The sequence below is a fragment of the Sus scrofa genome, chromosome 12 (genome assembly GCF_000003025.6).
Source record: "Sus scrofa isolate TJ Tabasco breed Duroc chromosome 12, Sscrofa11.1, whole genome shotgun sequence".
Taxonomy (NCBI): Eukaryota; Metazoa; Chordata; class Mammalia; order Artiodactyla; family Suidae; genus Sus; species Sus scrofa.
Window position 1 is genome coordinate 48,979,801 of NC_010454.4, and position 27,234 is coordinate 49,007,034.

At 52.2% G+C, this 27,234-nt stretch overlaps 1 protein-coding gene across 25 annotated transcripts in view; it reads left to right on the plus strand.

Moving 5' to 3' along the window:
* Positions 1 to 27,234, plus strand: part of RAP1GAP2 (RAP1 GTPase activating protein 2) — a 211,284-nt gene that overhangs the window by 172,967 nt on the left and 11,083 nt on the right. For all 25 annotated transcript variants that reach the window (XR_002337315.1, XM_021067635.1, XM_021067652.1 and 22 more), the window contains 8 exons: positions 2,515 to 2,615; positions 5,425 to 5,554; positions 7,732 to 7,887; positions 13,565 to 13,636; positions 14,390 to 14,476; positions 15,775 to 15,909; positions 23,293 to 23,430; positions 25,656 to 25,774. Coding sequence is in view for 24 of the 25 variants with exons in the window: in XM_021067635.1 (XP_020923294.1) it covers positions 2,515 to 2,615; positions 5,425 to 5,554; positions 7,732 to 7,887; positions 13,565 to 13,636; positions 14,390 to 14,476; positions 15,775 to 15,909; positions 23,293 to 23,430; positions 25,656 to 25,774 (938 nt within the window). In the remaining variant the exon portion in view is untranslated. The remainder of the gene's footprint in view (positions 1 to 2,514; positions 2,616 to 5,424; positions 5,555 to 7,731; positions 7,888 to 13,564; positions 13,637 to 14,389; positions 14,477 to 15,774; positions 15,910 to 23,292; positions 23,431 to 25,655; positions 25,775 to 27,234) is intronic.

Consider the following 27,234-nt stretch of genomic DNA (forward strand, 5'->3'; position numbering starts at 1 on the left):
TTAGATATTTCTGGATCTACATGCAGTTGTAAGAAATAATACAGAGAGATATTGCGTACCCTTTCTTTACCTGGTTTCCCCCAAAGGTAATGTCTAATAAAATGATAGCCAGGGTGCTAATGGTGAAACAATCCACAAATCTTATTCAGATTTCCCCAATTTTACTCATACTCATTTGTGGTGTGTCTGTGTGTGTGCATTTCATTGTATATAATTTTATCACGTGTGTAGATTCTAGAGTCAAGATACAGAAGAATTCCACCACCAGGAGAATCCCGGTGTTTCCCATGGTTTTATAACCATGTTAATGTCCCTCCTGCCTTTATGCTCCCTTACCCACTTCCATCCCTAACCCCTGGCAACTGCTAATCTGTTCTCTAGTTTCTACAACTTTGTCATTTCAAAAACGTTATATAAAAGGAATCCTACAATATGTAACTTTTGGGTACTGGCTTTTTTCTACTGAGCAAGATTCTGGAGTGTATCAATGCTTCATTCCTTTTCATGGCTGAGTAGTGTTCCATGGTGTACATAGATGTACCACAGTCTGTTTAACCATTCACCCACTGACCATCAAACATCTAGGTTGTTTCCATTTTTTAGCTATTATAAATAAGGCTACTGTGAACATTGGCGTACAGGTTTTCGTTTGAGCAGAAGTTTTTGAATGCTTAGGAGTACGGTTGCCTGGTTGTGTGATGATTATATGTTTAGTTTTGTAAGAAGCTGCCAAGCAGTTTTCTAGCATGGTTGTTCCATTTTACGTTCCTGCCAGCAGTGTGTGAATGATCTGTTCTCTCAACATCCTTGCCAGCATTTGGTGCTGTTACTATTTTTCATTTTAGCTATTCTGATAGATGGATAGTGAGATCGCATTATGGTTTTAATTTGCAGTGTTCTAATGGCTAATGGTATTAAACATCTTTTCTTATTTGAACATCTTAATTACCATCTATATATCCTCTTTTTTTTTTTTCCTTTGGCCACTCCCATGGCATGCATAAATTCCCAGGCCAGGGATTAAATCCATGCCATAGCTGTGAATCAAGCCACAGCAGTGACAATGCTGGATCCTTAACCTGCTAGACCACCAGGGAACTCCCTGTGTATCCTCTTGAATGAAATGACTGTTCATGACTTTTTACCATTTTCTTTTTCTTTGCTTTTTCTTTTCTTTTTGGCTGCCCTGTGGCATATGGAGTTCTCAGGCCAGGGATCAGATCCAAGCTGCAGTTGTGACCTGTGCCTCAGCAGGGGCAATGCCAGATCCTTTAACCCACCTGCATGCTGATACTGCAGAGACACTGCTGATCCCATTGCACCACAGTGGGGACTCCTGACCATTTTCTAATTGGATTTTTTTCTTCACTGTTGAGTTTAAAATTTTTAAATAACAGCTTTATTGACATGCAATTCATATACCATACAATTCACAATGGTATGTTACCTATGTCTCAATAAAGTGTAAAATTCAGTGGTTTGTAATACATTCAGAGTTGTGCAACTATCACCATTATCTAACTCTAGAAATTTTTCATCACCCTCAAAAGAAACTCCATTCCCATTAGCAGTCAGACACTCCTCATCATCACCATATTCTGTTGTTCCTGTCAACCACAAATCTATTTCTTTCTCTATGGATTTTCCTGTTCTGGACATTTCATACAAAGGGATCATAATATGTGGCCTTTGATGTCTAGTGCTTTTACTTAGCATAATGTTTTCAAGGTTCATTCATGTCGTGGAATGAATCAGTACTTTATTCTTTTTAATGGCTGAATTATATTCCCTTGAATGGATATACCACATTTGTTTATCCATTTGATGGACATTTTGGTTGTTTCTACTCTGAGACTCTTGTGAATAATGCTGTTACTAATATTTGTGTAGAAGTTTTTTTTTTTTTGTATGAACTGTTGTTTTCATTTCTTTTGGGTATATTCTTAGGAGTGGAATTGCTGGGTTACATGGTAACTCTGTACTGAGGCTTTGGAGGAACTGCCAGACTATTTTCCAAAAGGATAGCACCATTTTACATTCCCACCAGCAACATATGAGGGTTTTGATTTTTTCACATCCTCATCAATACTTGTTGTTTCTTTTTGATTATTGTGTGAAGTGGTATCTCACTGTGGTTTTGATTACTATTGAATTTTGAGAGTTCGTTATATATTCCAGATACTAGTCCTTTTTCAGAAGTCCAGCAATTAATTATTCATTTTACACTTGGGTTTTGGTGTAAGTCTAAGCACTCTTTGCTTCAGCTTTTTTTTTTTTTTTTACTTGAGCAGCAGCTTCTGTTCAAATAGATAGTGCTCATTGACTGGCACCCCCAAATCCAACTCTGTTGAATGAGCCTTATTAGTCCTTGCTCCAGTGGAAGACAGAGCCACTGGATGGTGAATGTGATGGGGGATGGGAAGGGAGGAAGGGAACCAGGTATCTGGACAACCACATACCTTCCCTTGGCACCAAGAAGGTGCACTCCAGCCCCTGATCCTGTTTCTCTTTCAGACTCTAGAGGAGGAGCTCTTCGGGAACAATGAGGAGAGCCCAGCTTTCAAGGAGTTCTTGGATCTGCTGGGGGACACCATCACGCTTCAGGACTTTAAAGGGTGGGTTTTGGCCATTTGATAGCTCTAGCCCCATTGATGAAGCCTAGAGGGTGAGGGGCAACAGCTGAGTTTGGAGAGGGTGCACGTGGGAGTTAAACACACACACACACACAAGGAACATGAGATTACTTTTAAACAAATGATTGGTATCCATGGATTGCCTGCCTAAGGAATCATTGGTACAGGGGATAATCTGGAAAGGCAGCTGATCTGAAATGCATTGACTTTTGCCTTTAGGAAGCATGATGAAAATAGCTCCACCTCAGATTTGCCTTCCTAATTACAGGGGGCTCAGATCAAGAGTGAAATAAATCCGCTTTCCCTATCACTCACCTGAGAGGCATTCTGGAAAGAGGGTCCTGTGTCATTTTGGGAGAAATGACCCATTTTAGATAAAACGCAAAAAGAGTGGATAATTAAGAGTTGAGGCAAATACCGTAATCCCTGTGTCAGGAATCTATGCAATAGTCTCTGGTTCCCTAAGTGAAAGAATATCAGGGCTCTTGCTTGGAAAGCTCTGGCCCTTGATTCTCCTTGACAAAGGTGACACTTGGGGAGGGGCTTTGGACCTGGCCAACCTGTTCTCTGTTTTGTGCTGGGCACATGGCTGGGCCCTCAGAATCCCTACACGTGTGAGTGCACCTCGATCCCTGCCTGGCACGGAGTAGGCGTTCAATAATCACTTCCTCTGCTCCCTTCTCTCCTCCTCTTCCTTCTCCTTTTAATCTCCCCCTCTCCCTCCCCCTTCAAGGTCATTGCTACTATCTGGAGTCAGTCGCACATGGGTCAAAACCTCATCTCCACCATTTATTAGCTCGATGACTTTGAACAAGTGACTTCATCTCTGCAAGCCTCAGTTTCCTTGTCTGTAGAAAAGACGATAAAGATAGTACTAAGCCCACAAGCTTGTTGGAGAACTAAAATAGATAATGCACACGAAGCCCTGAAGCCAGTGCCATGCACAGAGGAAGCACTGGTTGTCGTCGTTATTATTCTTATTATATCACCTTCCGTTGGCTCTGAGATGCAGTCTTTATGAGATGTATCCTGATTTCAGAGATATTAAGTTGTGAAAAAATGTTACATCTTGCAATTGATGAAATAAAGTGTATTCAAGCCAGGGTGGACCCCAGAGATCAAGTGATCCTATCCCTTCATTTTCTAGAGAAAGGAAACTGAGCCTGGAGAGATTAAGTGATATGCCCAAGGTCACGTGCTGACTTGGTGGTGGAAGCTGGTCTAGAACCTGGTGCATCTGACTCCTGGCCTCATGTGCTTTCTGCCCTGTGGGGCTAAACACAGTTTCTGTATTTCTTGTACTATAGTGCTTGGACTTAGGGGAGGGACTGATGTCCAGGGTCTATTTTATTTGTTTTCTTTCTTTTCTTTTTTCTTTCTTTTTTTTTTTTTTTTTTTTTTTTTTGTCTTTTTGTCTTTTTAGGGCCACACCCATGGCATATGGAGGTTCCCAGGTCAGGCCAGGGTCGAATCAGAGCTGCAGCTGCCGGCCTACGCCAGAGCCACAGCAACGCCAGATCTGAGCTGCATCTGCAACCTACTCCAGAGCTCACAGGAACGTCGGATCCTTAACCCACTGAGTGAGGCCAGGGATTGAACCTGCAACCTCATCAGATTCCCTAGTCAGATTCATTTCCACTGTGCCATGATGGGAACTCCCTATTTTATTTAATTTTCTTTTTTTTTAATCATTTATTTGTTTATATATTTTTTCACTGTACAGCCTTGTGACCCAGTTACACATACACTTATTCGTTCTTTTTCCTCACGTTCCGTGTCCCATCATAAGTGACCAGACAGAGTTCCCCGTGCTACACAGCAGGATTTCCTTTTCTTAAAGGGACTTGCATCCTCCTCCCCTTACTAAAGAACGGGATCCACGTGTTAGCATCCCGGAAGCCCGCCCCGTCCCTTAGTATCTTCCTGCCTGTGAGGAGGTAACCTGAGAAGGGCCTTCCTTGGGCACCCCCACCCCCCAATCTGGGTGCTACCCCCAGTCCTCCCACATCAGGGACTGGCTGGGCAGGAGTCAAACATCTGTCCCCTCTTCTGGCTGACTCTGGATCCTCCCGTGGGGCTCGCCACCATCCAACAGGAGGGCCAGCTGCCCTGGCTCCAGGCTGAGGACGTGGACACAGCTTTGCAGAGAGCAAAGGCTTATGCCCAGCCTTGAGGGCCACTGGCATCTGGGACAGCATTTGTCTGGGATTGTGGACGGATGCCCTCTCTTCTCATGTGTGGAGGAGGGGCCACAGCCACAGCTGGGAATGGAGGGTCTGCCTTTGTCTTTTTTTTTTTTTTTTTTTTCTTTTTTTGTCTTTTTTGTTGTTGTTGCTATTTCTTGGGCCGCTCCCGCGGCATATGGAGGTTCCCAGGCTAGGGGTCGAATCGGAGCTGTAGCCACCGGCCTACGCCAGAACCACAGCAACGCGGGATCCAAGCCGCGTCTGCAACCTACACCACAGCTCACGGCAATGCCGGATCGTTAACCCACGGAGCAAGGGCAGGGACCGAACCCGCAACCTCATGGTTCCTAGTCGGATTCGTTAACCACTGCGCCACGACGGGAACTCCTGCCTTTGTCTTTTAAATAACTTATGCTTAGGACACCAAGGCTCATCTGCTCCGAAGGGCAGACCTACCTGTTTCGCTGCCTCAGAATCGCTCCGCTTTTAACTTTTCCATAACTTCTCATTCATTCTCCTGCCCCCGTGTCCTTAGGGAAGGTCGTACCAAATTGACTCCCTCCCCTTCTCTTTCTCCCCTTGGCACCTGCCTGTTTCCCTGACAGTTTCCGAGGCGGCCTGGACGTGACCCACGGACAGACGGGGGTGGAATCCGTGTACACGGTGTTTCGGGACAGGGAGATCATGTTTCACGTCTCCACAAAGCTGCCCTTCACCGAGGGAGATGCCCAGCAGGTAACAGGGTTCAGGATGGCGTTGGCTCCCCAGGGCGTGCCAGGCGAAAGCCTGCGTCTGGTCTGGTCTCCCTGAGCGACGGAGGCCCCTTTCCCCATTTTCGTCATCAAGAGGCCTGTCTGTTCATTGGCATTCCTCTTATCAAAACCCATCCTGTTGCATTATCTCACCAAGGCCGCAGGTCAGCAGCCTGTGCAGGAGCTGGGACGGGCTCCTGGTTATCCTACTGGGACCAGTGGGGAAGCTGCAGCTCCACGCCATTAAAAGACTGTTTCCCAGGTGATCAGAGCAGAGCCGGGAGCAAAGCCTGATCACATAGGGTGGTGGCAAAGAGTACATGATGGCGTCTGCAGATGGCAGCTTGATGCCAGTGTGGCCACGCAGGGGACCGAGATGCTGGGCAAGCCGGTTAACCTCGTGGCCTCATTTGCCTCCTCTGTAGAAGGGGGGATAACACCATGTAAGTCAGAGGGTTGTGGTGGGGCTCGTGTAACGTTCTGCATACAGGGCTTAGTATAATGCCTGGCCGGCAGCAGGCTTCCTACCTAATGGCTGTTCACTGTCCAGGCCATTCTTCCCAGCCTGGAGACCATAAAGCAGGTTATTGCATGAAACACTCCCTGCTCCTGCCCCTCATCCAGCTTTTCTGGTCATACAGCCTCACCTCTCCCCACATCTGCCCTGGGCAGGAATCCAGCCCTTTCCTTGACTGCAGAGCCCTGGATGAGACCTCTGCTCCCAGTGTATCCCTCTCCTTTGCTGCTTCCGACAGTCACATGTCCCCAGGGAGGATCTGGCTTTTTTTTTCCTCACTGAGCCCCGACACCAGCATCTGGTCTCTTGCTGCGGCCCCACCTGCCCCGTCCCATTCCTTGTACCTTTTCAGTCTCCAGGGAGGTAAGAAAGGCAGTTCAGTCTCCCCGCAAGCTCGGACCCGTTTGGGTCTGAGCAGGAAACCTGGGAGGGAGCACAGATGTAATATCGTAAACATAGCGCCTGGCGTCTTAGGAAAAAAGGAAATTGGCAAAGAAGACAGTGCTTTGGCTCAGAAATAACTACTGAATGTCCCAGAAACAAATAGCCGGATTCCTTGTGTAGCCAAAGTAGGTTTTCTCTTGGTGTTTTTTCCTCAAGTCTCTGCTCCCTCACGGCCCCTGAACCCCTTGCCGCAGCCTGAGGCTGAGGGCTGTGCTCTGCCTGGCTTGCTCTTAGCGTCACCTCTGTTAAGTGGGACATGCACAGAGCTTGGCTCTCAGCAACGGCTGAATACATAGTGATTTTCTCTCCCTAAGAAATGGATGATGTATGAGGAATAAGTGAGACAATTTGTAGAAGTGCCCAGCATGGGGCTTATTATACAGCAGGTGCTGAGTACGGAGAGGCTCAATGGGACACATAGAGCTTGCATGCCGTAGGTACTTAATAAAGGAACAACGTGTGGGTAAGCCCTTAGCCAGGACTTAGTGTATAGGAGGCTCTTGATATGTGTGAACAGTCCAGCATGGTTCCTGGCACACAGTAGGTGCTTTGTGTTGGAGATCATCTGTGACAGCACCTGGCAGAGCATGGGGTGCTGGATCGGGCTTGGATTTCTCTCTCCCCCGTGACCTCCGCCGAGCCAGGTTGCCCGTATTTCCTAAGCGTGGGTCTTCTCCCTTCTGGAATAGGATGATTTGCCCCCGTCCCAATGCGCATCCACACTTCCTCCCCTCCTGCCCCATCTCCTCTTCCAGGAAGCCCTCTCAGATTACCACTAGGCCTCTAATTTTTGCCCTCTTCTCTGTCCCTATAGCATCAGGCCCTTCGAGGGCAGTGGGATTTGCTGGCCGCTGCCTTAGGGTTAGTGTTCTCAGGTGGCTCCACCTGTGTCAATCCATCACCGGCTCTCCCAGGGCAAAAGTCAGCCCCCCCTTTTAACTCTTCTCCCCGAGTCCTGAGTCAGGGCTACCTCTGCAGGCCAGCCTCTTCCTGACAATTAGGCATCTTCCTCATTTTTTTCCTTTTTCGTGGCTTCTAAAGAGGGAAAGAAGAGGCTTCCCTGAGAGAGAGGTCTCAGGGTTCCAGGGTTTATGTGTAAAGATAGAATAATGAGGCATTTCCTGTATGGACCACTCTCTTTTCAGGATGTTCCTAACTGGCGTGTGACCGTGGAACCTTTTGTTTGTTTGTTTGTTTAGCTCCAGAGAAAGAGACACATTGGGAATGACATTGTGGCCGTCATCTTCCAAGAAGAAAACACGCCGTTTGTCCCAGACATGATTGCCTCCAACTTTTTACATGCCTACATCGTCGTGCAAGCTGAGAACGCGGGCACAGAGACCCCATCCTACAAGGTAGGAGGATGTGATGGGCCGGGCACGTCACCCCGCTTTATAGAATCCGCGATACCGAGGAACAGCAGGGCTCCGTGGCTCCTAGGCCATTCTCCAGAGTATGCTGGATGCGCCGTGACTTCTTGGGCTTTTGGGATTGAGGAGCTAGACTCTTGGAGAGCCACTTCTGAGGTCACCTCAACCGTCTCGTGGCCTCCAGGCTCCACCGCCTCTACGTCAGGGGTTGAGCAGCTGCTTGTGTTCCTGGTTGAAGTCGGGTAGCGCCGTCTGATAGAGGGAGGCAGAGGCAGGGGAGAGGAGAGGAGAGAAAGCAGACAGGGTTGTCAGCAAGGAGGGCGTAACAAAGGGAAGGAAGAAAAAGGAGAAACGTTCCTGGTAAGATGGCTGGAGAGCCTGGAGCCTGGGAGACCCCGGCCCCTGGGCGGGCCCCCCTGGGTTGGCCATGCTGGGTAAATGATCCGTCTTCATCGGGAGGCTCCCGGGGGGGTAGGGTTGTGAGCATCAGGGTCTAAGCCTCTTGATTCGCTAGTGGAGTTTCACCTTGACTCAGGACCCCCGGGCCCCGATGTAGACGAACCTCTCTGCCCTCACCCTGCCTCCTCCTGATGGCCGTGTCGTCACCCCTCGCCTTTGCTTCTCCAGGAGAAATAATCTCAGCCTCTCGGGCAGCAGTTTTTCTATTTCTCAGTGGCGTTGGGCGGGCATGGGACTCAAGCGAGAGGATAGACTGAGGAAAGGGTTTTAAGGTGGATGTTAAGTCTTTGAGCTCCTTTTCGATAAAGTGCAAAATGTGGAGTTTAAGTGCTTCTTTGTGTATCCTGGGGAGAGAGGCCGTCGCTCAGATGCTCAGATCCCTGCTCCCTGCTCCCCATGATATTAGGAACCCCTGTTGGAAGGGAGAGGGAAAAACAGCCTGGGAGAGGGAAACCATGAGGCCTGAAATAGTTTCTACATGATAGCTTAGGCCAGAGCTGCTTTCCTGGGTTCATGAGGCCATAGCCCTTCATGGCCATCTTTATAAAATATCCATTTAGCTTGAATTACTCTGGGAAAGAAAAATGCTGTTATATAATTCTTATATAATTATATAACAATTATATCTACACAATGACGTAGAATTGTTATATTGTACAATTGTTATATCAGTACAAACCCAAGTATATTAAGTACAAATATTTGCATTGGCTTTAGGAGTTCCCTGACGGCTTAGTGGTTAAGGATTTGGCATTGTCACTGCTGTGGCTCAGGATCGATCCCTGGCCCAGAAACTTTTGCATGCTGTGGGCACAGCCAAAAAAACACATTACATTGAACACTTTACTATGTGTCATTTGTTAAAAAACATTTTATATCAGCTTTAAAGCCAAATAGGAGGCCTCTAAAAACAAAAGGAGCCCACACTCTCTCCTGTTGAGCAGAACCAACTCCTTCATGTGCTCATGTTCACGCTTCTCTGTCATTAAGTTGAAGACGTCTTTTTTTTTTGTCTTTTTGCCATTTCTTGGGCCGCTCCCGCGGCATATGGAGGTTCCCAGGCTAGGGGTCGAATTGGAGCTGTAGCCACTGGCCTATGCCAGAGCCACAGCAATGCAGGATCTGAGCCACATCTGTGAGCTACACCACAGCTCACGGCAACGCCGGATCGTTAACCCACTGAGCAAGGGCAGGGACCGAACCCGCAACCTCATGGTTCCTAGTCAGGTTCGTTAACCACTGCACCACGACGGGAACTCCTGAAGACATCTTGATTTGGATATTTCCTTGAAGGCTTTGGCCGACATGGGCATTCACGTCAAACAGCTGCTTGATTCATTTGTTGGTGGCAGCAGGTGTACTCATTCAGTGCCTGCTGTGTGGGCAGGGGGAAGGGACATAGAAGCAGCTTCAGGGAAGGGACAGGAGAGGCTGTGAGTACAGGTCAGCCCCTCCACCAACTCTTTTCACAGCCGGTGGAGGCAGAAGGTTGTGGAGAAGGATCTGCAGAGTAAAGCTGTGTGATACGAGGGCTGCCAGGCCCTGCCAGGCAGTCATGTACGGCTGTGTGGCTTGTCTGCTGGGCCTCTGCTGGCAGGAGGAGGCCTCTTGTGGCCATTTAGTGTTGCTTTTGGTTTCCTCGTAGAAAATGGAGTTCTGCTAACCGGCTCTCCACTTTCCTAGGGCTTTAGCAGAGGAGGAAAATAGGAAAGAGGAAAATTAAGGATCCCCCAAAGCCCCATCCCACCTCCGGTGCTGAGGCTGGAAGTCTTTACTGAGTCTCCCCAGCCGGAGTCTCTGGTCCAGGGAAAGGCACTGTCCTCAGAGAGGTGGTGAGAAGCACAGCTCCCAGGGAGGAGAGTGGGGCTGTGCCTGGATGTGGGGCCTTGGGCTCCACCTGCCAGGCAAAACCTTGAAGCTGGAAGGTGAGACCTGGGAGTGGGGGCCAGGTGGGGGCACAGAGGGCAGGGAGGGAGATCAGCCTTCAGAGGCTCTGTCAATGCATGCCCTCTACAGCACCCCAGTGATGGGACCTGGTTAGATCCCCCAGGGAGTCCTGGCGACGTGAGACCTTAGCTGACCCCTGCAGGCTTAGCGGCTAAGGCAAAGGAGGGTGAGGTTTCCCTCGGGGCTGAGCAATGACCCAGGAGGCCCCCACTGGGAAGAGTGAACAACAGGAAAGAAGAGGAAGTCGGGGGCGGGAGGCCCGGGGCGGGGATGTGCAGAAAGGAGCCAACTGAGAAGCTCTAGAATCCTGGCTCTGCCTCTGACTGCTGTGTGACCTCGGGCCAGTTCCTTCCCTCTCTGGGCCTCTGTTTCCATCTGTGTGAAATGAGGAAGTTGGAGCAGGCAGCCTCTGAGCTTCCTCTAGCCCTGACACGTGTGGAGGGGAAGGAAGGGGAGTTGAGAAAGAGGGGTGTGTGTGTGGTGGATTAGGAAGTGGTTTGGGGAGCTCTGTAGTATTTCAGGCGTCTTTATTAGGTGCAAGTCAATAGGGAAAGTGAAAGGGCACCGAGGGACCACGGTTACCCCTCACCGGGTACTTGCTCTGTGCTGTGCACCTTGCCAGGCCCTTAAAAGCAGCCTTCTCGAATTCTCACAAGCCTCCGGCCAGGCAGGCCTCCTGTGGGCCCTTTTTATGGGGGAGCAAACTGAGACTGACAGCTTATGCTTCTTAAGGCCCAAGGCCACAGTCTGGAAACAGTGGTGCCAGAGTTCCGTCCAGGTCTAGCTGTGGTCTCATCACCCAGCCGTCGGAGCTGGTAGGAACATGGACCCACAAGCTTGGGTGTGCACGAACCAGCACCCTGGATGAGTGTGCAGACGGGAATTTCGTCCCCGTCCTGCTAGCCTTGAAGGAAATTCCAGCTGAGTCCCCGCAACCCTGTCTGAGCTTACATTGCCCCAGTGCCTTAAGCCCTCCAAGGACGTCGGGGATCTTGCTTGAAGCTGCCCAGGGGCCGGGCTACCCTCTGTGGAGCCACTTTCCCCACAGCTGCTCTGTCGTGTGAGCAATCGAGGGGTCCTCTAAGGCTTCCAGGCGAGGCTTGGACAGACCTGGGGATCTTATCACATCTGGAGTCGTCGGAGGCTTCCCGCATCCCGGGCGCATCCTTATTACTCACACACCCACGCCTCCTTCTGCTTTCCAGTCTCCAAGAGTCTCTTCCCCAGAGTCACCTGCAGTCTCTCTCCTTCTGAGCCCTGCCCCAGCCGCTTCTGGGAGGCCCTGGCTGGATTTAGAAAAGAGGAAGGTGGGGTTGTGTTCAGGCAGCTTCTGCTTTCAGCCCAGCACCCCAGTTCTCCCCAAGAGGAGGAAACCACAAAAGCCGGGGTATTTTTTCAGAAGCGGTCAGGAGCAGGAGCACATGGGGATAGAGAATGGCCATCAGACGAAGGATACTGTCCCCTGCCTTTCTGAATTGGCTGCTTCAGGGGGCTCATGGGGCCTGTCTGCTGGGAGATTTGGGTGCATTTAAGAGCCTATCTGGGAGTTCCCGTCCTGGCTCAGAAACAGATCTGACTAGCATCCATGAGGATGAAAGCTCGATCCCTGGCCTCACTCAGTGGGTTAAGGATCTGGTGTTGCCATGAGCTTTGGTGTAGGTCACAGACGCAATTCAGATCTGGCGTGGCTGTGGCTGTGGTGTAGGCCGGCGGCTATAGCTCCAATTCAACCCCTAGCCTGGGAACCTCCATATGCCATGCGCGCAGTCCTAAAAAGCCAAAAAAAAAAAAAAAAAAAAAAAAAAAAAAAGAGCATATCTGGAGCTACTTACCCAGTCAGCACAGACCACTCTAATGCAAGCCTGAGAAGGAGGGGGCGTCAGGTGGGAAGAGGGCAGAGCCAGGCCTGGCCTCTGGCCTTGTCCCCATCAGCAGCCTCTCAGCAGCCTTCCCCCTTCCACTACCCTGGCCCCAATTTTGGCTCTTTGGGTGGAATTCTTGACGTGTGCCATGGGTGCACAGTGGGTGGCCGAGGGGAACTATTTGGCAGCTGGAATCAGCCAAACACACATCCTTTCCTGACTCTGGGCACTGCAGTGTGGGCCATGCAGACAGCCTTGTGCTTGGGGAGAGAAAGTCATATTGACCAGCCCCCCTCCCGCTCTCCTCCCCTCCAGACCCTGGCAGGGCCTTTCCTTGGCCCCGCTCCAGCTCTGAGCTGCCTGTTCACCCCGTCTGGCAGACTTTCTGCGTCTGCCCTACTTCACAGGCCTGGGAGGCTGGCGGTGCTCCAGGGCTGGGCTCACGTCAGCAGCCACCCAGGGAAGGGTGAGAGCAGACTCTCCAGAGAGGCCTGCAGTCTCGTGGGCTGAGAGCAGGTGAAACCAGGACACCATGCAGAGAGGGGGGATGGAGGGACAGCGCCTGTCCTGAGCCTGGGAGACCCCCCCACAGAGCACCTTGGTGTCCCCCCAGCTCCCAATTCCCAGCCTGGGCCCTGGTGCTCTGTTAGTTCAAGCCTCACCCAGACTGACCAACCCTTTGTGTCTGAGACCAGGGCCCCCAAATACCACACAGACGCTCCTAGGAGTGTTTAACAGTTGCAGATTCTTGGCTCCACCCCAGAGCTGCTGATTCAGTAGGTTTGGGGTGGAGCCCATGCAATTGGTATTTATTTTTAAACCCTCGAAGTTATTCTGACGCGTGGCTGGGTCTGAGAGTCAGTACTGTGGGAAAGAATCCCAGAGAAGGGGCAGGTAGCCCTGGATTCTCTGTTCTCCTCTGGGGCTAACGTCCTGCGTGCCTTTGGGGTGATGACTCCATGGCTCTCAGCATCTGCCTTGGCACCAGGAATACAGGACTGATAATTCTCCCTGTGCCTTCTCGGTAGGATTAGCATCCCGGTGGAATGAGGTAATGACATAGCATCTCCTGGGCTCTTGCACTGCTTTGAAAGTAGGGTTCCAGGCTGCTCCTCAGCCCTGTCCAGTCATCTTGCCAAACTTGCTTCCGGCCTCCAGGAATGCAGATGAGGGCAGTGGATGGCCCCACGCTATCCAGCCCCACTTCTAGGAACAGGGCCTCAAGTGTGTGGGCTGTGGCTCAGGAGGCATTGCCTTTGAATTCTGGACGGGGAGGAGAGAGAAGGGGAGTAGACCTGCATGGGAAGGGGGCTCCCCAGAACCCGGGCTTGGGATGCTTGTCATCCTCAGCCTGGATCTGCTCCCTCCTGGCCCACACCAAGCCTCTGTTTTAGGTCGCTGTCACTGCACGGGAAGATGTGCCTGCCTTTGGCCCACCTCTGCCCAGCCCCCCTGTTTTCCAAAAGGTAAGAACCTCTCCTTTCTGCCTCTCTCATGTCTGAGACGGACTCTCGGTTTCTACAGCCCTGGGGCCGTGGTTGGAGGGGGACTGAATTGGGCTGGGAACTTCAGGAGAACCTTCTTCCCTTGGGGTGTTTCCCCCCGTCTCCTCGTGCTGCCAGCCTGGCCCAGCACAGGGCCTCTTGCCAGGGTGTTTGATACTGGGGTTGTCTTTCTGCTAAAGAAGGGTGTTTGGAGTGTCTGTTGCGCCTCAGTGGGTGATGATCTAAACTAGTATCCCTGAGGATGCGGGTTTGATCCCTGGCCTCACTCAGTGGGTTATGGATCCAGCATTGCTGTGAGCTATGGTGTAGGTTGCAGATGCAGCTCAGAGCCCGTGTAGCTGTTGCTGTGGCTGACAGCTGCAGCTCTAATTCAACATCTAACCTGGGAACTTGCATAGGTGCAAGTGGGGCCCTAAAATGCAAATAAATAAATAAATCAAAAAAGATTTTTATGCCATATTCCAGACCCAGGGCACAAACGGCCTCCAAGTCATGGAACTGCCACCCCGAGTGTGGAGGGGTTTATTTTCCAGCACCAGGGAAGCTGGTTTCCATGTTGGCACCTGAGCAGATAGGCTTGGGCTGGGCTAGAAAGGATGAAATGTCAGAAGGGGCCCTTTCAGGGGCTCTCCCCGGGTCCCCTGTTCTGCCTACCTCTTATCGTGGCTGAAGGCCTTTAGGCGACAGCTGAGAGCGGGGTCTGTTCTGTTCCAGGGCCCGGAGTTCAGGGAGTTTCTGCTCACCAAGCTCACCAACGCAGAGAACGCTTGCTGCAAGTCAGACAAGTTTGCCAAGCTGGAGGTGAGAGCACGGTTTCTGGTCTTGCTCTTGCCCTCCCCGCCAGCCTTTCTCGGGGGGCTGTTCTCGGGGGCTGTGTAAAGTGGGAAAGCACCATCTTTGCGCCTCGAAGCCTTTCTTCCTGTGGGAACGTCATCCAAACTTTAGGTCCCTTCAACCATTCGCTCATCATTTATTGAGCACCTACACTGTGCTGGGCTCTGTGCTGTTCCCTGGGCGAATGGGAAAAGTGAGACATGATTTCTGCCCTGGTAGGGCTCATAGGCTGATGGGAGACAGGTATGATGTAGTGCCCTGGACTCGGGTGGAAGCCAGCACAGAGGCTGCTTCTGTCTATGGGGAATGGAGGGTATGTTCGGGGAAGACGTCCTGGAAGAAGTGGCCCTTGAGCTGCTGAATCTGAATAGCTAAGGAATTTTCTTTTCCTGGGACGAGAGAGTGGGGAGGGTTATGCCAGGCCTGGGGAACAGCAAAGCGAAGGCCAGGCAGATTCAGAGCTTGATGTTGTGAGGGAGCTCCAGAGGGCTGGATGATTCCAAAGGATTGGATGAATCTTGCCTGAGAAGATTCACGGTGGGGATGGAATGGTGGGAGGCCCAGATGGAAACGCTAGGCGAGGGAGGTAGATCCAGAAAGGCTTTGAGCTAGAAGTGCTGAGGCCCTAATAAGGTGTAGGGGGAGGTGGGAGTGGGGCAGGTTGAAGGGGAGGAGGGCAGGAAGGGCGGCCAGTCAGAAGCTATTCCAGGAGCCTGGGAGAGACAATGACAGCTTGCTTATCCCGGGCACAGGACATGGTCGGAGTCCGGAAGACTTGGACTCCTGTGGATGGGACTGTGGGGTGGCTCTTGGGCCTTTGGCTTGGGCTCTTCGCTGACTTGGGAAAGTCTGGAGATGAGTTCAGTTTGGACTTGAGGTTTGGAGGTGCTGGTCCTGGTCTGCGTGAATGGCGCCCCCTGGAGGTTGTGTACAGCCTTGGACGCACCTCTGGATGGAGAGGAGCTGTGGGCTGTTGGGTACCTGGAGGTGGCGCTTGGGCAGATCTGGGATGGGAGTTATCAGGGCAGAGCCCTAGGAGGGTGTGGGTGCCTAGGAAGGGGGCAGAGGGAAGAGGGCAAAGGGCTGGGCACAGAGCTGCAGCATTTGGGAGTGTAGAGCCCAGCCTGGATGTGGCTCATTCCTGTCACCTGGGTGCGGTGTGCCAGAATAACAGCCCTTGGGCCATGCGTCTGCAGCCGCCCAGGGAGAGGGCATGCCTCTGCCGTGAGTGCCCGCTTCACAGCCCTCACCCTTTTCCCTTTCAGGACCGGACGAGGGCTGCCCTCCTGGACAACCTTCACGATGAACTCCATGCCCACACACAGGCCATGCTGGGACTGGGCCCCGAAGAGGACAAGTTTGAGAATGGGGGCCACGGGGGATTCCTGGAGTCTTTTAAGGTACAGGCACAAGAGTGGCTGGGGATTGCTAGGGTGGGGAGGGGGCGGGGTGGGGGGCATAAGAGAAGACAACAGGGCCAAGTCCACGTGATCCTGACTCCAGAGCCCAAGCGTCAGCCAGAGGTGGCAGGACCAGCAGGGACATTGCAGGTGGTTGCAGAGGGCAGGGGCGTCGGCAAGTGTGAGTGGTCAGAGCAGGCAACAGTGTTTTCCTTGTCTGAGCTGGATCATCTCCCGGCTCAGGAGTCTGCTAAGCAGGGGTAGGGGAAGCGTTAGCAGCAGGAGAGGGGCCCAGGCGAAGCAAGAACATTACTGCTTCTATCTGCTTCTTTCTGTGGTTGGGGAGCCGAGGGTGGGATGGCAGGAGCGAGGACACGAGCCTTAGGGGTCTTCAGCAGCCAGAGGGGGGACTGCAAGGATTGTTCCCCTCTGGCAGGGCTCTGGAGGATCTGGGCAGGGCTGGTGGATGGAGTTACAGGCACATCCTTGTGGACTTTGCAAAGGAAGGACTTTCTAACCAGAATGAGCTACTAAAATAAGTGGTGAGCTTCCTGTCCCTGGAAGTATTCAAAGGAGGCTCGAACAGACAGCTGGCATGGGATAAAGCTGTGCTGGCCCAGTGCTTGTTGGTTCACACAGCACATACATCTAGCCTCTGATTTGAGCCTGGCTGCAATCCTGTGCAGTTGGCAGAACTTGTGTCTTGTTATTTTGGCTCACACAGGAGGGGATGCGCTGAGAAAGGGCAAAGGGCTGCTCAAAACCTCATACCTGCAGTAGAGGTAGGGCCTTGTTTCCAACCCAGGTTTTTTGGGTTTTAGATCCGAGTTCTACTGGATTTCCCATTGCAGAAAGAGCTGTAAAGCTACCATTTTGGTGGCAGTGTGTGTGGGGTTAGGGTTAGACGCGGCTGTCTTAGAATCCCAGCTCTGCGTGATCCTGGGTATGGTCTTTCCAGCCTCTGAGCTACAGTTTTCTTATCAACAACCCAGGGATGATGAGTAGAACCTCGGCCGTGGCGTCAATGGGAGAACTCATTGAAATAACGCCCGGAAAATACACACAGCCTGGAATACAAGAAATGCTCAGCGGAAGTGTGAGCGGTTATAATTGTTTCATGGAAAAGGAAAGTTTAACACACATTATCCCATCGAAAGCCTCACGACTGCCCTCTGTGCCCTGTGAGGAAGGCTGTTATTATGGGCATAAGAATCTTGGTCTGATAATTCAGACTCAATTTTAATAATGATGGGTGTGATTTTACATGTGCGGAAACTAAGACTCCAAGAGACAAAGCAATTTGTCCAAGTCAGCCAGCAGCAGCCATGAGAGTTGAATCCAGGTCTGCTGGATTCCAAAGCCCCTGTTCTTTTTTTTTTTTTTTTTTTTTTTTTTTTAAATTTTTAAGTTATAGTTGATATACATTGTTCTGTCAATTTTTGCTGTACTGCGAAGTGACCCAGTCTTATGTATATAGACACACCTTCTCCTTCTCATATTATGTTTCATCATTTTCTATCACAAGTGATTCCAAAGCCCCTGCTCTTTACAGCTCTGTGACGCTGCCTCCTGGTTCCCGACTCGATTTCAACTCACCGTGCTAGCCCAGCCTGGGCAAGCCTGGGGTTAATCTCTCGCTGCCAGGCTGGACCGCAAGAGCAGGGCAGGGCTCTGCTGGCCCTGATCGGGGCCAGCTGCTGAGATTCCTCACAGGGGTGGGGGTAGTGGGCCAAGCACTTGCCTAGGCGGGTGGGAGATTCCTGGGGCTTCTGTTTTAGTCCTGATGGACAGTGGAGCCAGGATGAAATAGAAATGGGGAGATAGGAAGAAAGGGGAGCAAGGGAGAAGAGGTAAGAAGAGAGGGGAGGAAAGAGGGAACCAGGCCAGCTGGCCCAGCCATGCGAGGGGTGACTGTGAGACCCTGTAATTAGGAAAAACCTCTGTAGCGCCCCCCCACCCCAGTAAGCCTCTCACACGGCTCTTGCATCGTACAGTCAATATAATTTATGTCAGACTTGAGCTGCTGTTGACAAGCTAACTAATGTTGTATTTTACAGACATGTAATGAAGCATGTGTTGCTTTCAGTGTTGCAGCTTTCTTTCTGTATTTGGGAATTATTAATGATTATTATATATATTATGCTATTTTTTTTTTCAGGTTTCAAATATTTTTATGACCTGGAAAAGCTTGTAGGCTGTGTCCACGGTGCCCAGTGGACAAAAGGGCCTAGCAGCTATAGACAGGTTGCGGGTTTAGGGGAGAGTGGCCTGAGGCCCTTTGTCCAGGCCCCTCCCTTCAGCAGGACAATTGGTTGATTTGTCTTTGATTCCAAGGGGCCTGCCTGAAGGGCTTTCTGAGAGAGATGCGTCAGGACTTCATCCCTGCTTGTCTTTGATCCCATAATCCAGGGAATTCATCTTTTCAACCCTAAATCCTTCCAGCTGTAGGCTGAGATAGACCAGCTTCTGTGTTCTTGTTTCCCTGTGTGTCTCGAGGCAGCACTGCAGGCGAGGGAGGGGACGGTCACAGTTGGTCACACAGAGTAAGCCTTCAGAGCTCTGCCAGTTATGATCAGTTTTTGTGCAGCCCCCTGCTGGGAACCCAGGCTCTTTCGCCCTGTCCTTTCGTCGCTGCCCTCACGTCTCCCAAGCAGGGTGTAGACCAAGCACGGTAGCCTGGAGCCCAGCCACTGGGTGTTCTGATGTTTGGGCTGTGCCTATGGCCAGGCCTGTGGTCTGATGCAGCTCAGGAACTCATCTCTAGCTTTGATATTTCTTCTTGGGGTCCCTGGGGTGGAGCTGTGTGTCACTGGCAGTCCCCTGGAGTTCCTCACCCAGACCCCCATGGAAACCCTCTTGAAGGGAGTGGTATACGAAACGACTGCAGGACGAGAAGCTGAAAAATACTGATCTCTAGACTATTGTTCTCAAATGCCTTCTCAGCCACCGCCAACTGTCGATGAAGTTTTTATTGGTCCATGATGAAATGGAAGAGTGATGCTATGTGATGTATCCACTTGCTGTGTACCTAAAACATGTGTGAGCCACGTTTTAAAAACCCGGAGCTAGCCCTGACCTCTGCTGACCTCATCATGCAAAAGGGAGACGGAGGACCAGGGAGGAGAAGGCACAGTGGGCAGCAGGGAGTTGTCAAATGACTTTGTTCCAGCCTCCGAGGGACTGGGATAGTTGATGCCTTGGTTTGATCTGACCCCTAGTGGCAGGAGAGGAGCACCAGGCTGCAGAAATCTCCTCCAAGCCCTGTGCTCGTGGCTTGGAGCTCTGGTCTGTCTGCATGGAGATATGGAGGGATATTTCCTGTCCCACCAGGTTGCTGGAGGAAAGAAGACCCCATTCTGAACCTTAGGACTTTCGACTTGGAGCCATCTCAGCCGACCTTCAGTTAGCATCTTCCTCTCCAAGGGCTCCTGCCTCTGTTGCGTGCCTGGTGCCCACAGGCACATCCCCCTTAGTGCTCTTCCTTGTGCACTGTGTCCCTTAAGGCGAGTTTGTTAAATTGCAACACTTGCAAAACCCGTTTGTAAGCACAGAGGTTTGTTGGTGACCTGGAGGAGATGTGCTCCCTCCGTGACACTAGCTGGTGTGTCGAACCCCGGGCTGACATGAAACGACACAAGTGGGCCCCGAGAGAGGGCTGCTTTCTCCCCACAGGAGAACCCGTTTGAAGGTAAGCCTTGAGGTGACCTGAGGGCTGGGAAGCCCCGGTGACTGAGCACAGTGATGCCAGCAGAGGTGACTGGCTAGGAAGAAGCAGGTTGTGAGGAAAGGTAGGGACCTGTGGAACAGTCAGGTTCCAAGACTCCAAGGCGTAGAAATGGTAAGATTTCAGGTCGGTGCCTAGAATTCTTTTGCAGAGGTTAGGCTGTCCACAGCTGGATCTTGGAAGCAGTGAGCAGCCCGTCCCTGGGAAAATGCAGGCAGAGGGGTGATGCACGGTGGCCCAGATATGTAGGGGCTGAGTGGGAGCAGGTCCAGCTGGTCCCTGCAGAGCCGATGTCCACGCAGAGGCTTCACTTGCCTGTTCCCTCCTGCCTCTCTTTTCCCTTAGCCCTGGGCTCCGTTCTTGTCTTCGCCCTTGATCAGGTCTTCTGCTCGGCTTGAGAAGGTGGTGCGTCCAGCTCTGCGTTAGATTGAAATCTGGAAGACTTGAGTCCATGTCACTGGATGATTTTGTCCAAATCAAGCATCATTATTTATTTATTTATTTTTAGGCCACACCTGTGGCACATGGGCGTTTCCAGACTAGGAGTCGAATTGGACCCGAAGCTGCTGGACACGGCCACGGCCACGGCCACGCTGGATCTAAGCTGTGTCTCTGACCTCCTCTGTGGCTTGAGGCAACATTGGGTCCTTAACCTACTGAGCGAGGCCAGGGATCGAACCCGTGTCCTCAGGGATGCTAGTTGGTTTCGCTAACCGCTGAGCCATGATGGGAACTCCCAGGACCTTTTCTATCAGTGCCATCCTCTCTGCATTTCTGAGGGCAGGATTGAGTAAGTCCATGTCTATGGAACTCCGTAGACCAGATAGCATCTCACAGGGCTTATTACCCATTTCCAGCCCTTTCTGCAAAGAGACAGCAAGGAATACATCAGGACATACATGATAAATTGACATGTCACTATTGGTGATGATAGTGGTGGTGGACATGAAATGATGCTGAGATTCCAGGAGCACTTGACTCATTTAAGAAACCTTGATGCTTATCCAGGGACCTTTCCGAATCATGCCCCCAGCCTTTCTGCCCTCCGTTCTTTAAAGGGTCCATGACTTAATGATCTTTGCGTGATGAAATGAATAGAATGTGCTGGGTGTTTTAAATGTTGCAGAAAACTGTTGCTAGGCGACTCTGTGGTATAGTCGAGAAAGGGAGAGGCAGAGAGAGATGACGTTCCTTTTGGGGTGTCTTTGGCTCAGACGAGTGAGGCTAGGCGGCACCCAGAATATGAGGCTGGTAGGCTCTGTGTCTCATTCCAGGGTAATTTGTTTCTAGGGCAGTCATATTACAAACAGTCCTCCTTCCTGAATCAGCTTCCCTTGTCGGGAGAGAAAGGCAGGCAGAATGCAGTCCTTGCTGGGTCCTGAGCTTGCAGAATGCCTGACCTCAGGGAACGATCCAGGAGGAACCTGCTATTTGGGTTGGAGCAATATTTATGCTCTTTTCTTGGGACCACCATGCCACAGACCAGGCTCTTCCCTTGATGCTTCAAGAGAGGAAAGGAGATTAGTTCTTCCATATGAGAGCATCTGGAGGCTGGCACGTGGAGTGTGGACGCCGACACGTGTGTGTGCGAGTGTGGGAGTGAACCCAGTGAGGACGGAGCTGTGTCCACATGTTCGTCCTTCTGTGTCAGTTTTCCGACACACAGTAAGGAAAATCCATCAGCTCACCTAAAACAGGGCCCGAGGTGACTCGTGGTCATCCAGTTTCCTTCTCTCCCCTCTGCCTCTCCTGCTTGTCAGCTTTGTCCCTCAGGCTGACCCCTCACGCCTCCAAGGTGGTGGCTGTGGTTTCAGGGGCAGACAAGTCACATCTCTTTGGGGACCATTGAGGAAACCTCACTCCAAGCCAGCAGATGTCCCTCATGTTCCTTGGCCGGGGGGTGGGTGACTGACCACCTTAGATGGATCACGAGACTCTTTTCTCATGGGGGGAGAGGGGACATTGGAGCAACCGCTGCTCTGCCAGCAAGGGACATGGGCGGGGAGTGGCACCTGTATGTGAGTAACTGATAATGCTGTCATTTGTGTGGCTTTGCATGTGTGTCCGAGGCCCCAGGGGACAGCTAATGAAAGCAGAGGGCACACCCCTGAGGCCCTGGGGCCTTAGCATCGCTCTGCTTTTAGGAATGCGTCTTGTGCCCCCAGCGACTTGTATGCCCTTGGAGGTCAGGCCGTGTCTTTCACTTCTTTAATTCCCTTCCTATAATTCTCCCTGTTTCTGGCCCAGTGCTGGGCACACGGGAAGCACACAGTAAATGCCTATGACTAATGATGAGAGGAGCCATGTGTATGGGGTACTTCCGGTGCGCAGGGGCCTTTATATGTATTCTCACCACAGCCCCGCAGCGTAGGTCTCCTCCATCCCAGCTCACAGGTAAGTCTCAGAAAAGCCGAGGACCCTCCCAGGGGCACCAGCTCATGGCTGGTGGAGCAAGAGAGCCCAGATATAAATCCTGGCAGTTGGACCCTGGCACCCCAGGCCTGTGCCTGCTAAGCCGCATTACCACCTGACCGTGTTATTGAGTGACTGACTGATTAACGGGAAGTGATGGGAGGGTTTGGGGGTCCCTGGAGCAGAACTTCCCTTCCTAGATGCTCAGGTCATCTTTGAAGGCCTCCGGAGCCAGGGAGCATCATCCATGTGGTGGGCGGGATCCCCGGGGACCTCCCTCGTCAGGAAGCCCTCCCTCAGGTTGAGGTGAGAGCTGCCTCACTGGGACGGCTGCCCTTGGGTCCAGTTCCAGAGCACCAGAGGCCTGCGGGTCCGTCCCTGCCGAGGGCTCAGTGATCTTGCCTTTAGCTGTGCTTCTTGTCCCCGCATGCACTGTGACAAGCCCCCGATGGTCCTGGTTGTCCCCTCCTGCACACTTCTCTGTTTGCCCATGCGCCCTTTGCTCCTTGGCAGTGTGTGCCCCCGAGACCCTGGGCCCTGTCCAGTCTGAGCAGACATCTTCTCCTCCAGCAGCGGTGCTGGGCTGAGGGCTTGTCTTCACGGCCTCTTCAGCCCCTGCAAGCACGAGGGAAGGCTCAGCGCGCGGATTAGTAAGAGCTCCTGATGGTTCAGCAAGGAGAACATATTCCAGGTTGCACAGGTGCACTTTGGGATGACGGTGCAGGGATAGCCAGTGTGTGGATAGAGAAGCACACTTAGCTTTCTGCAAAAAAAGAGTCCCGTTGGGGTTGGGCACATGGCTGTCTTCAGTACCCACGTGATCCTGTGCGGAACACGTCACTCCCGTTTAACTGACGAGAAAGCTGTAGCTTACGAGGTGATGACTAGACCAGGGTCACCTAAGTTTGGTGAGCCGTCCAAGGCTCACTTTCCTCACCTGTAAAATGGGGATACTAGCCTTTGTCGCCCTTGCAGGGAGCTGGGACACTGACCCCTCAGACTCCGCCGGCTGGTGTCCTCTCTCGCCTCTGCCTGCAAAGAGCCACCACACCTAGAGCGTGGGATGGAATATATGACAGTTCTCTGCAAACTGCTGTGATTGTAGCGGGGGCCACTGAGGGTGTGGGTGTGCGTGACACTGCGTCCACGTGCCGAGGGCTGCGTCTGCAGACCACGTCAAGCAGGCAGGGTCGTCAGGAGGGACCAGACTCCACCGCTGAGGCTCCTGTTGCCTGCTCTCCCCACAGAGGGCCATCCGCGTGCGCAGCCACTCCATGGAGACCATGGTGAGCAGCCAGAAGAAGCAGCACAGCGGGGGCATTCCCGGCAGCCTCAGCGGGGGCATCTCCCACAACAGCATGGAGGTCACCAAGACTACCTTCTCGGTGAGAGCCCAGGGCCCTGGGGCAGCATGGGGGCCCCCAGGGAGGGTCCTTTGGGCCCCTCAGGCAAGTAGAGCAGGATGACAGAGGGAAACAGACTGTTTGGGGGGTGGGGGGCAGGCCCTGCCCTGTGAAATGCAGCCTCCATCCCAGGCAGAACCTGGGGTTGGCCCAGACCCCGGGCCCTCCCTTTGCCATCCTGTTCTCTGAGTTTCCTTGATCACTGGGCCGCCTCAGGGCCAAGCCTGCAAATGGCCTGGAGGTGAGTTTCTTGGCCCAGGGGCTGTGCGAGGAGCGTCCTTGCTTGGTTATCAACAATAACAGGAGTTCCTGTCCTGGCGCAGTGGTTAATGAATCTGACTAGAAGCCACGAGGTTGCAGGTTCAATCCCTGGCCTTGCTCAATGGGTTAAGGATCCGGCGTTGCCGTGAGCTATGGTGTAGGTTGCAGACACGGCTTGGATCCTGCATTGCTGTGGCTGTGGCATAGGCCGGCGGCTACAGCTCTGATTAGACCCTAGCCTGGGAACCTCCGTATGCCATGGGAGCAGCCCCAGAAAAGGCAAAAAGACAAACAAACAAACAAACAAACAAATAAACCCAATAATAGTAGCTGTCTTCCCGCCCCGCCCCCACTTGCTGTGGGCCAGGCTCTGAGCTAAGTCATTCTTGAACCTTGTCTGTCCCATGACAGGTGTCTAAACGTGGGTACGAATGTGTTAGTTCTCTGCCTCACATTTGAGGAAAAGGAGGCCCAGAGGGGTTAAGTAACTTACCACAGGTCACCCAGCTAAGCGGAAGAGCTGGGATTCGACTGCAGGTCTCTGATCCAGAATCTAAGCTCTCAGTCACTGTGTAGATGGTTCTCAGGGAAGGAGCCTGGCAGGTCTGTGGGTTTGGGTCTGTTCTGCTCACCCCAGGGGTTGGCCAGGGAGGGAACCAGTCAGTCCTCTTAAAAAGCATGTGACTCTGGAGTTCCCTTCATGGCTCAGTGGTTAACGAATCCGACTAGGAACCATGAGGTTGTGGGTTCAATCCCTGCCCTTGCTCAGTGGGTTAAGGATCCGGTGTTGCGTGAGCAGTGGTGTAGGTCGCAGACGCGGCTTGGATCCTGTGTTGCTGTGGCTGTGGTGTAGGCCAGCGGCTACAGCTCTGATTCAACCCCTAGCCTGCAACCCTCCATATGCCGTGGGAGCGGCCCAAGAAATGGCAAAAAGACAAAAAACAAATAAAAAAAGCAAAGTGACTCTGGATTTCTATTAGGCTTTTCTTTTCTTTTTTCTTTTCGTCATAGACCGTATCCAGCATGATACTAATGATCAGTATTATAAATGCTCATGCATAATTCATTGAATGTACTGAATATTTTCATAGCTCTTATCTAGTTCCTCCCGGAAGGTCTGTGAAGTGAACAGGGCAGGGCTCCATTCTGCAGATGGGGAGACTGAGGCCCAGAGAGTTTTGCCACCCACCCGAGGTTGCACAGCACGTGGATGGCAGAAACTGGGGCCTGGGTTAGAGGGCTGGTTGGCTCTGAAGATTGGCCATAGGCTCCCCTCTCCCCCTCTCAGTCTCCAACCTCTTCATGGTCGCCCCGGCATGTGGGGGAAGCAGAGGCACATTCTTGGGGGGCTCCCCCTGCCTGGGGCTGTGGGTGAACCTGCCTCTGCTGCTCTCAGTCTGTCTTATTTTTGAGATGCCAGCTTGGACCCATTTCTTTACGAGCAGTAGATGCAGAGGCGGGAGCCCTGGGCCCTTGTGCTCGTCTGCTGGTAATTTGCTCTCTGACCTTGACCGAATCTTCTCATTCCTCCGCTCCTCAGATTCCTCACTGGTAAAGCCAGAGGCTGGACCAGAGGCTCTCCCAGGGCTCTCAGCTTTGTATTTGTCTATCTGTGACCCCTTGAATCATCCTGTCCTTCTAAATATGCAGGGCTCTCCTTATGGTGGCCTTGACCCTGTGTTCCTCCAGGCATTCTGGTCCTTGGTAGATTATTTCCCGGGGCCACAAGGTTCGGGTTAAGAACACAGGAAAACAGGCTGCAGGTGGCATGAGTCTCAGGGTCCCAGCTTCTGTTGCTGGACCCCCCACCTTCCTGGCTTGCTTGCTGTCTTCTGGGATCTCCTCCAGACCAGCTGCGGGGTTGCAGGACCTCGTTGTAAATTGGAAAGCCGGGGAGAAGACGGGGTCTGGGAGGTCAGCACTCACTCTGGCACTTTTATCTGCAGCCTCCAGTGGCGGTGGCCACGGCGAAGAACCAGTCTCGGAGCCCCATCAAGCGGAGGTCGGGGCTCTTCCCTCGTCTGCACATGGGCTCTGAAGGCCAAGGGGACAGCAGGACACGATGGTAACGCTCCATGTGGGGTTTGCAGCTCTTGCCACTGCTGCAGCCGTCAGATGCCCACCTTGGGGAGGGCTCTGTGTAGATTCAGGAGATGGGTTCCTTCCGACCCTCGTCCCCACTCCTGGCACCTGCACGTCTCCTGTCACTCACTCAGCTCTTTATCCACTGAGGCAGATTTAACTTAGTCTCAGCACGGGACTCTCCAAAGTTAGCCTTGTCTCATTTGACCCAAACTAGAAACATCGCTTGGATTCTTTGCTTTCTTTGCCTCTTTTTTTTTTTCCCCAGTACTTAAGCAAATGTCCATGCTTATGGAACCTTCCCTGATTCTGCCAGGCAGAGTTCATCGAACCATCCTCTAGGCTTCTGGAATGTTCTTTCTTTTCTTTTAAAAAGCAGCTCTCATATTGCATTATACTTAACCTGTCCCTGCCAGTGATCGTTCCGACCCTTTCATTGCTGAGCCCGCTTGTCCTTTAGTTCTGCGAGCAGCATCTCCTGATGGCTGCCACCTGTTGGGCTCCGTGCTCCGACAAGAGCTACAGAAGATGCAACCCTGCCTTCCAGAAGCTTACAGTCTTGTGAGGGAAAGGGGGGCACTTTGGTTTTGACGTCCGGGTCTCTACGTTGTCTGTCAGCAGTCCCGAATGGTGGCACCGTCCCCTGAGCTTGGGCATGCAGGACCAGGGTCGGTTTATGGAGGGGCTGGAAAGCTCTGTTTGGAACCTACACATGTAGGTGGGTCCTTGTGGGGCCCCCAGGAGAGAAGGACAGAGCTGAGAGTGGTCAGAACTGCAGGTATTGAGCTTGGGAGAGAGGCCTTGACCGGAGGAGATGAGATGGGCATCTCTGGGGGTGGAGGTGGCGTTTCAAGAGGTGTTTAGGATGCCTGGGAGGAGTTCCCGTCATGGCACAGTGGTTAACGAATCCGACTAGGAACCATGAGGTTGCGGGTTCGGTCCCTGCGCTTGCTCAGTGGGTTAACGATCCGGCGTTGATGTGAGCTGTGGTGTAGGTCGCAGACACGGCTCGGATCCTGCATTGCTGTGGCTCTGGTGTAGGCTGGCAGCTGTAGCTCCCATTTGACCCCTAGCCTGGGAACCTCCATATGCCTTGGGAGCAGCCCAAGAAATGGCAAAAAAGACAAAAAAAAAAAAAAAAAAAAAAAAAAGAATGCCTGGGGAAGACCTGCATTTAAGGGCAAGTGGAGAGAGGAGAGCTGGTGAATAAGATTGGGAAGAAGATGAGAGAGGAAAGAGCCTGGCAGTGTGGGCTGGGGCGTAGATCTCAGACGCCAGGAGAGGGGACAGTCCAGGAGGGAGGGTCAGCTGTGGCAGGTGTGCAGGGACGTCTAGCTTCATGATCCAGACTCCTGCTTGGGCAGATCATTAGGAAGTCATTAGCAACCTCATTAAACGTGCATTGAAACACCTCTTGCCTCTGGGATGCTAGAATTAAAAAAA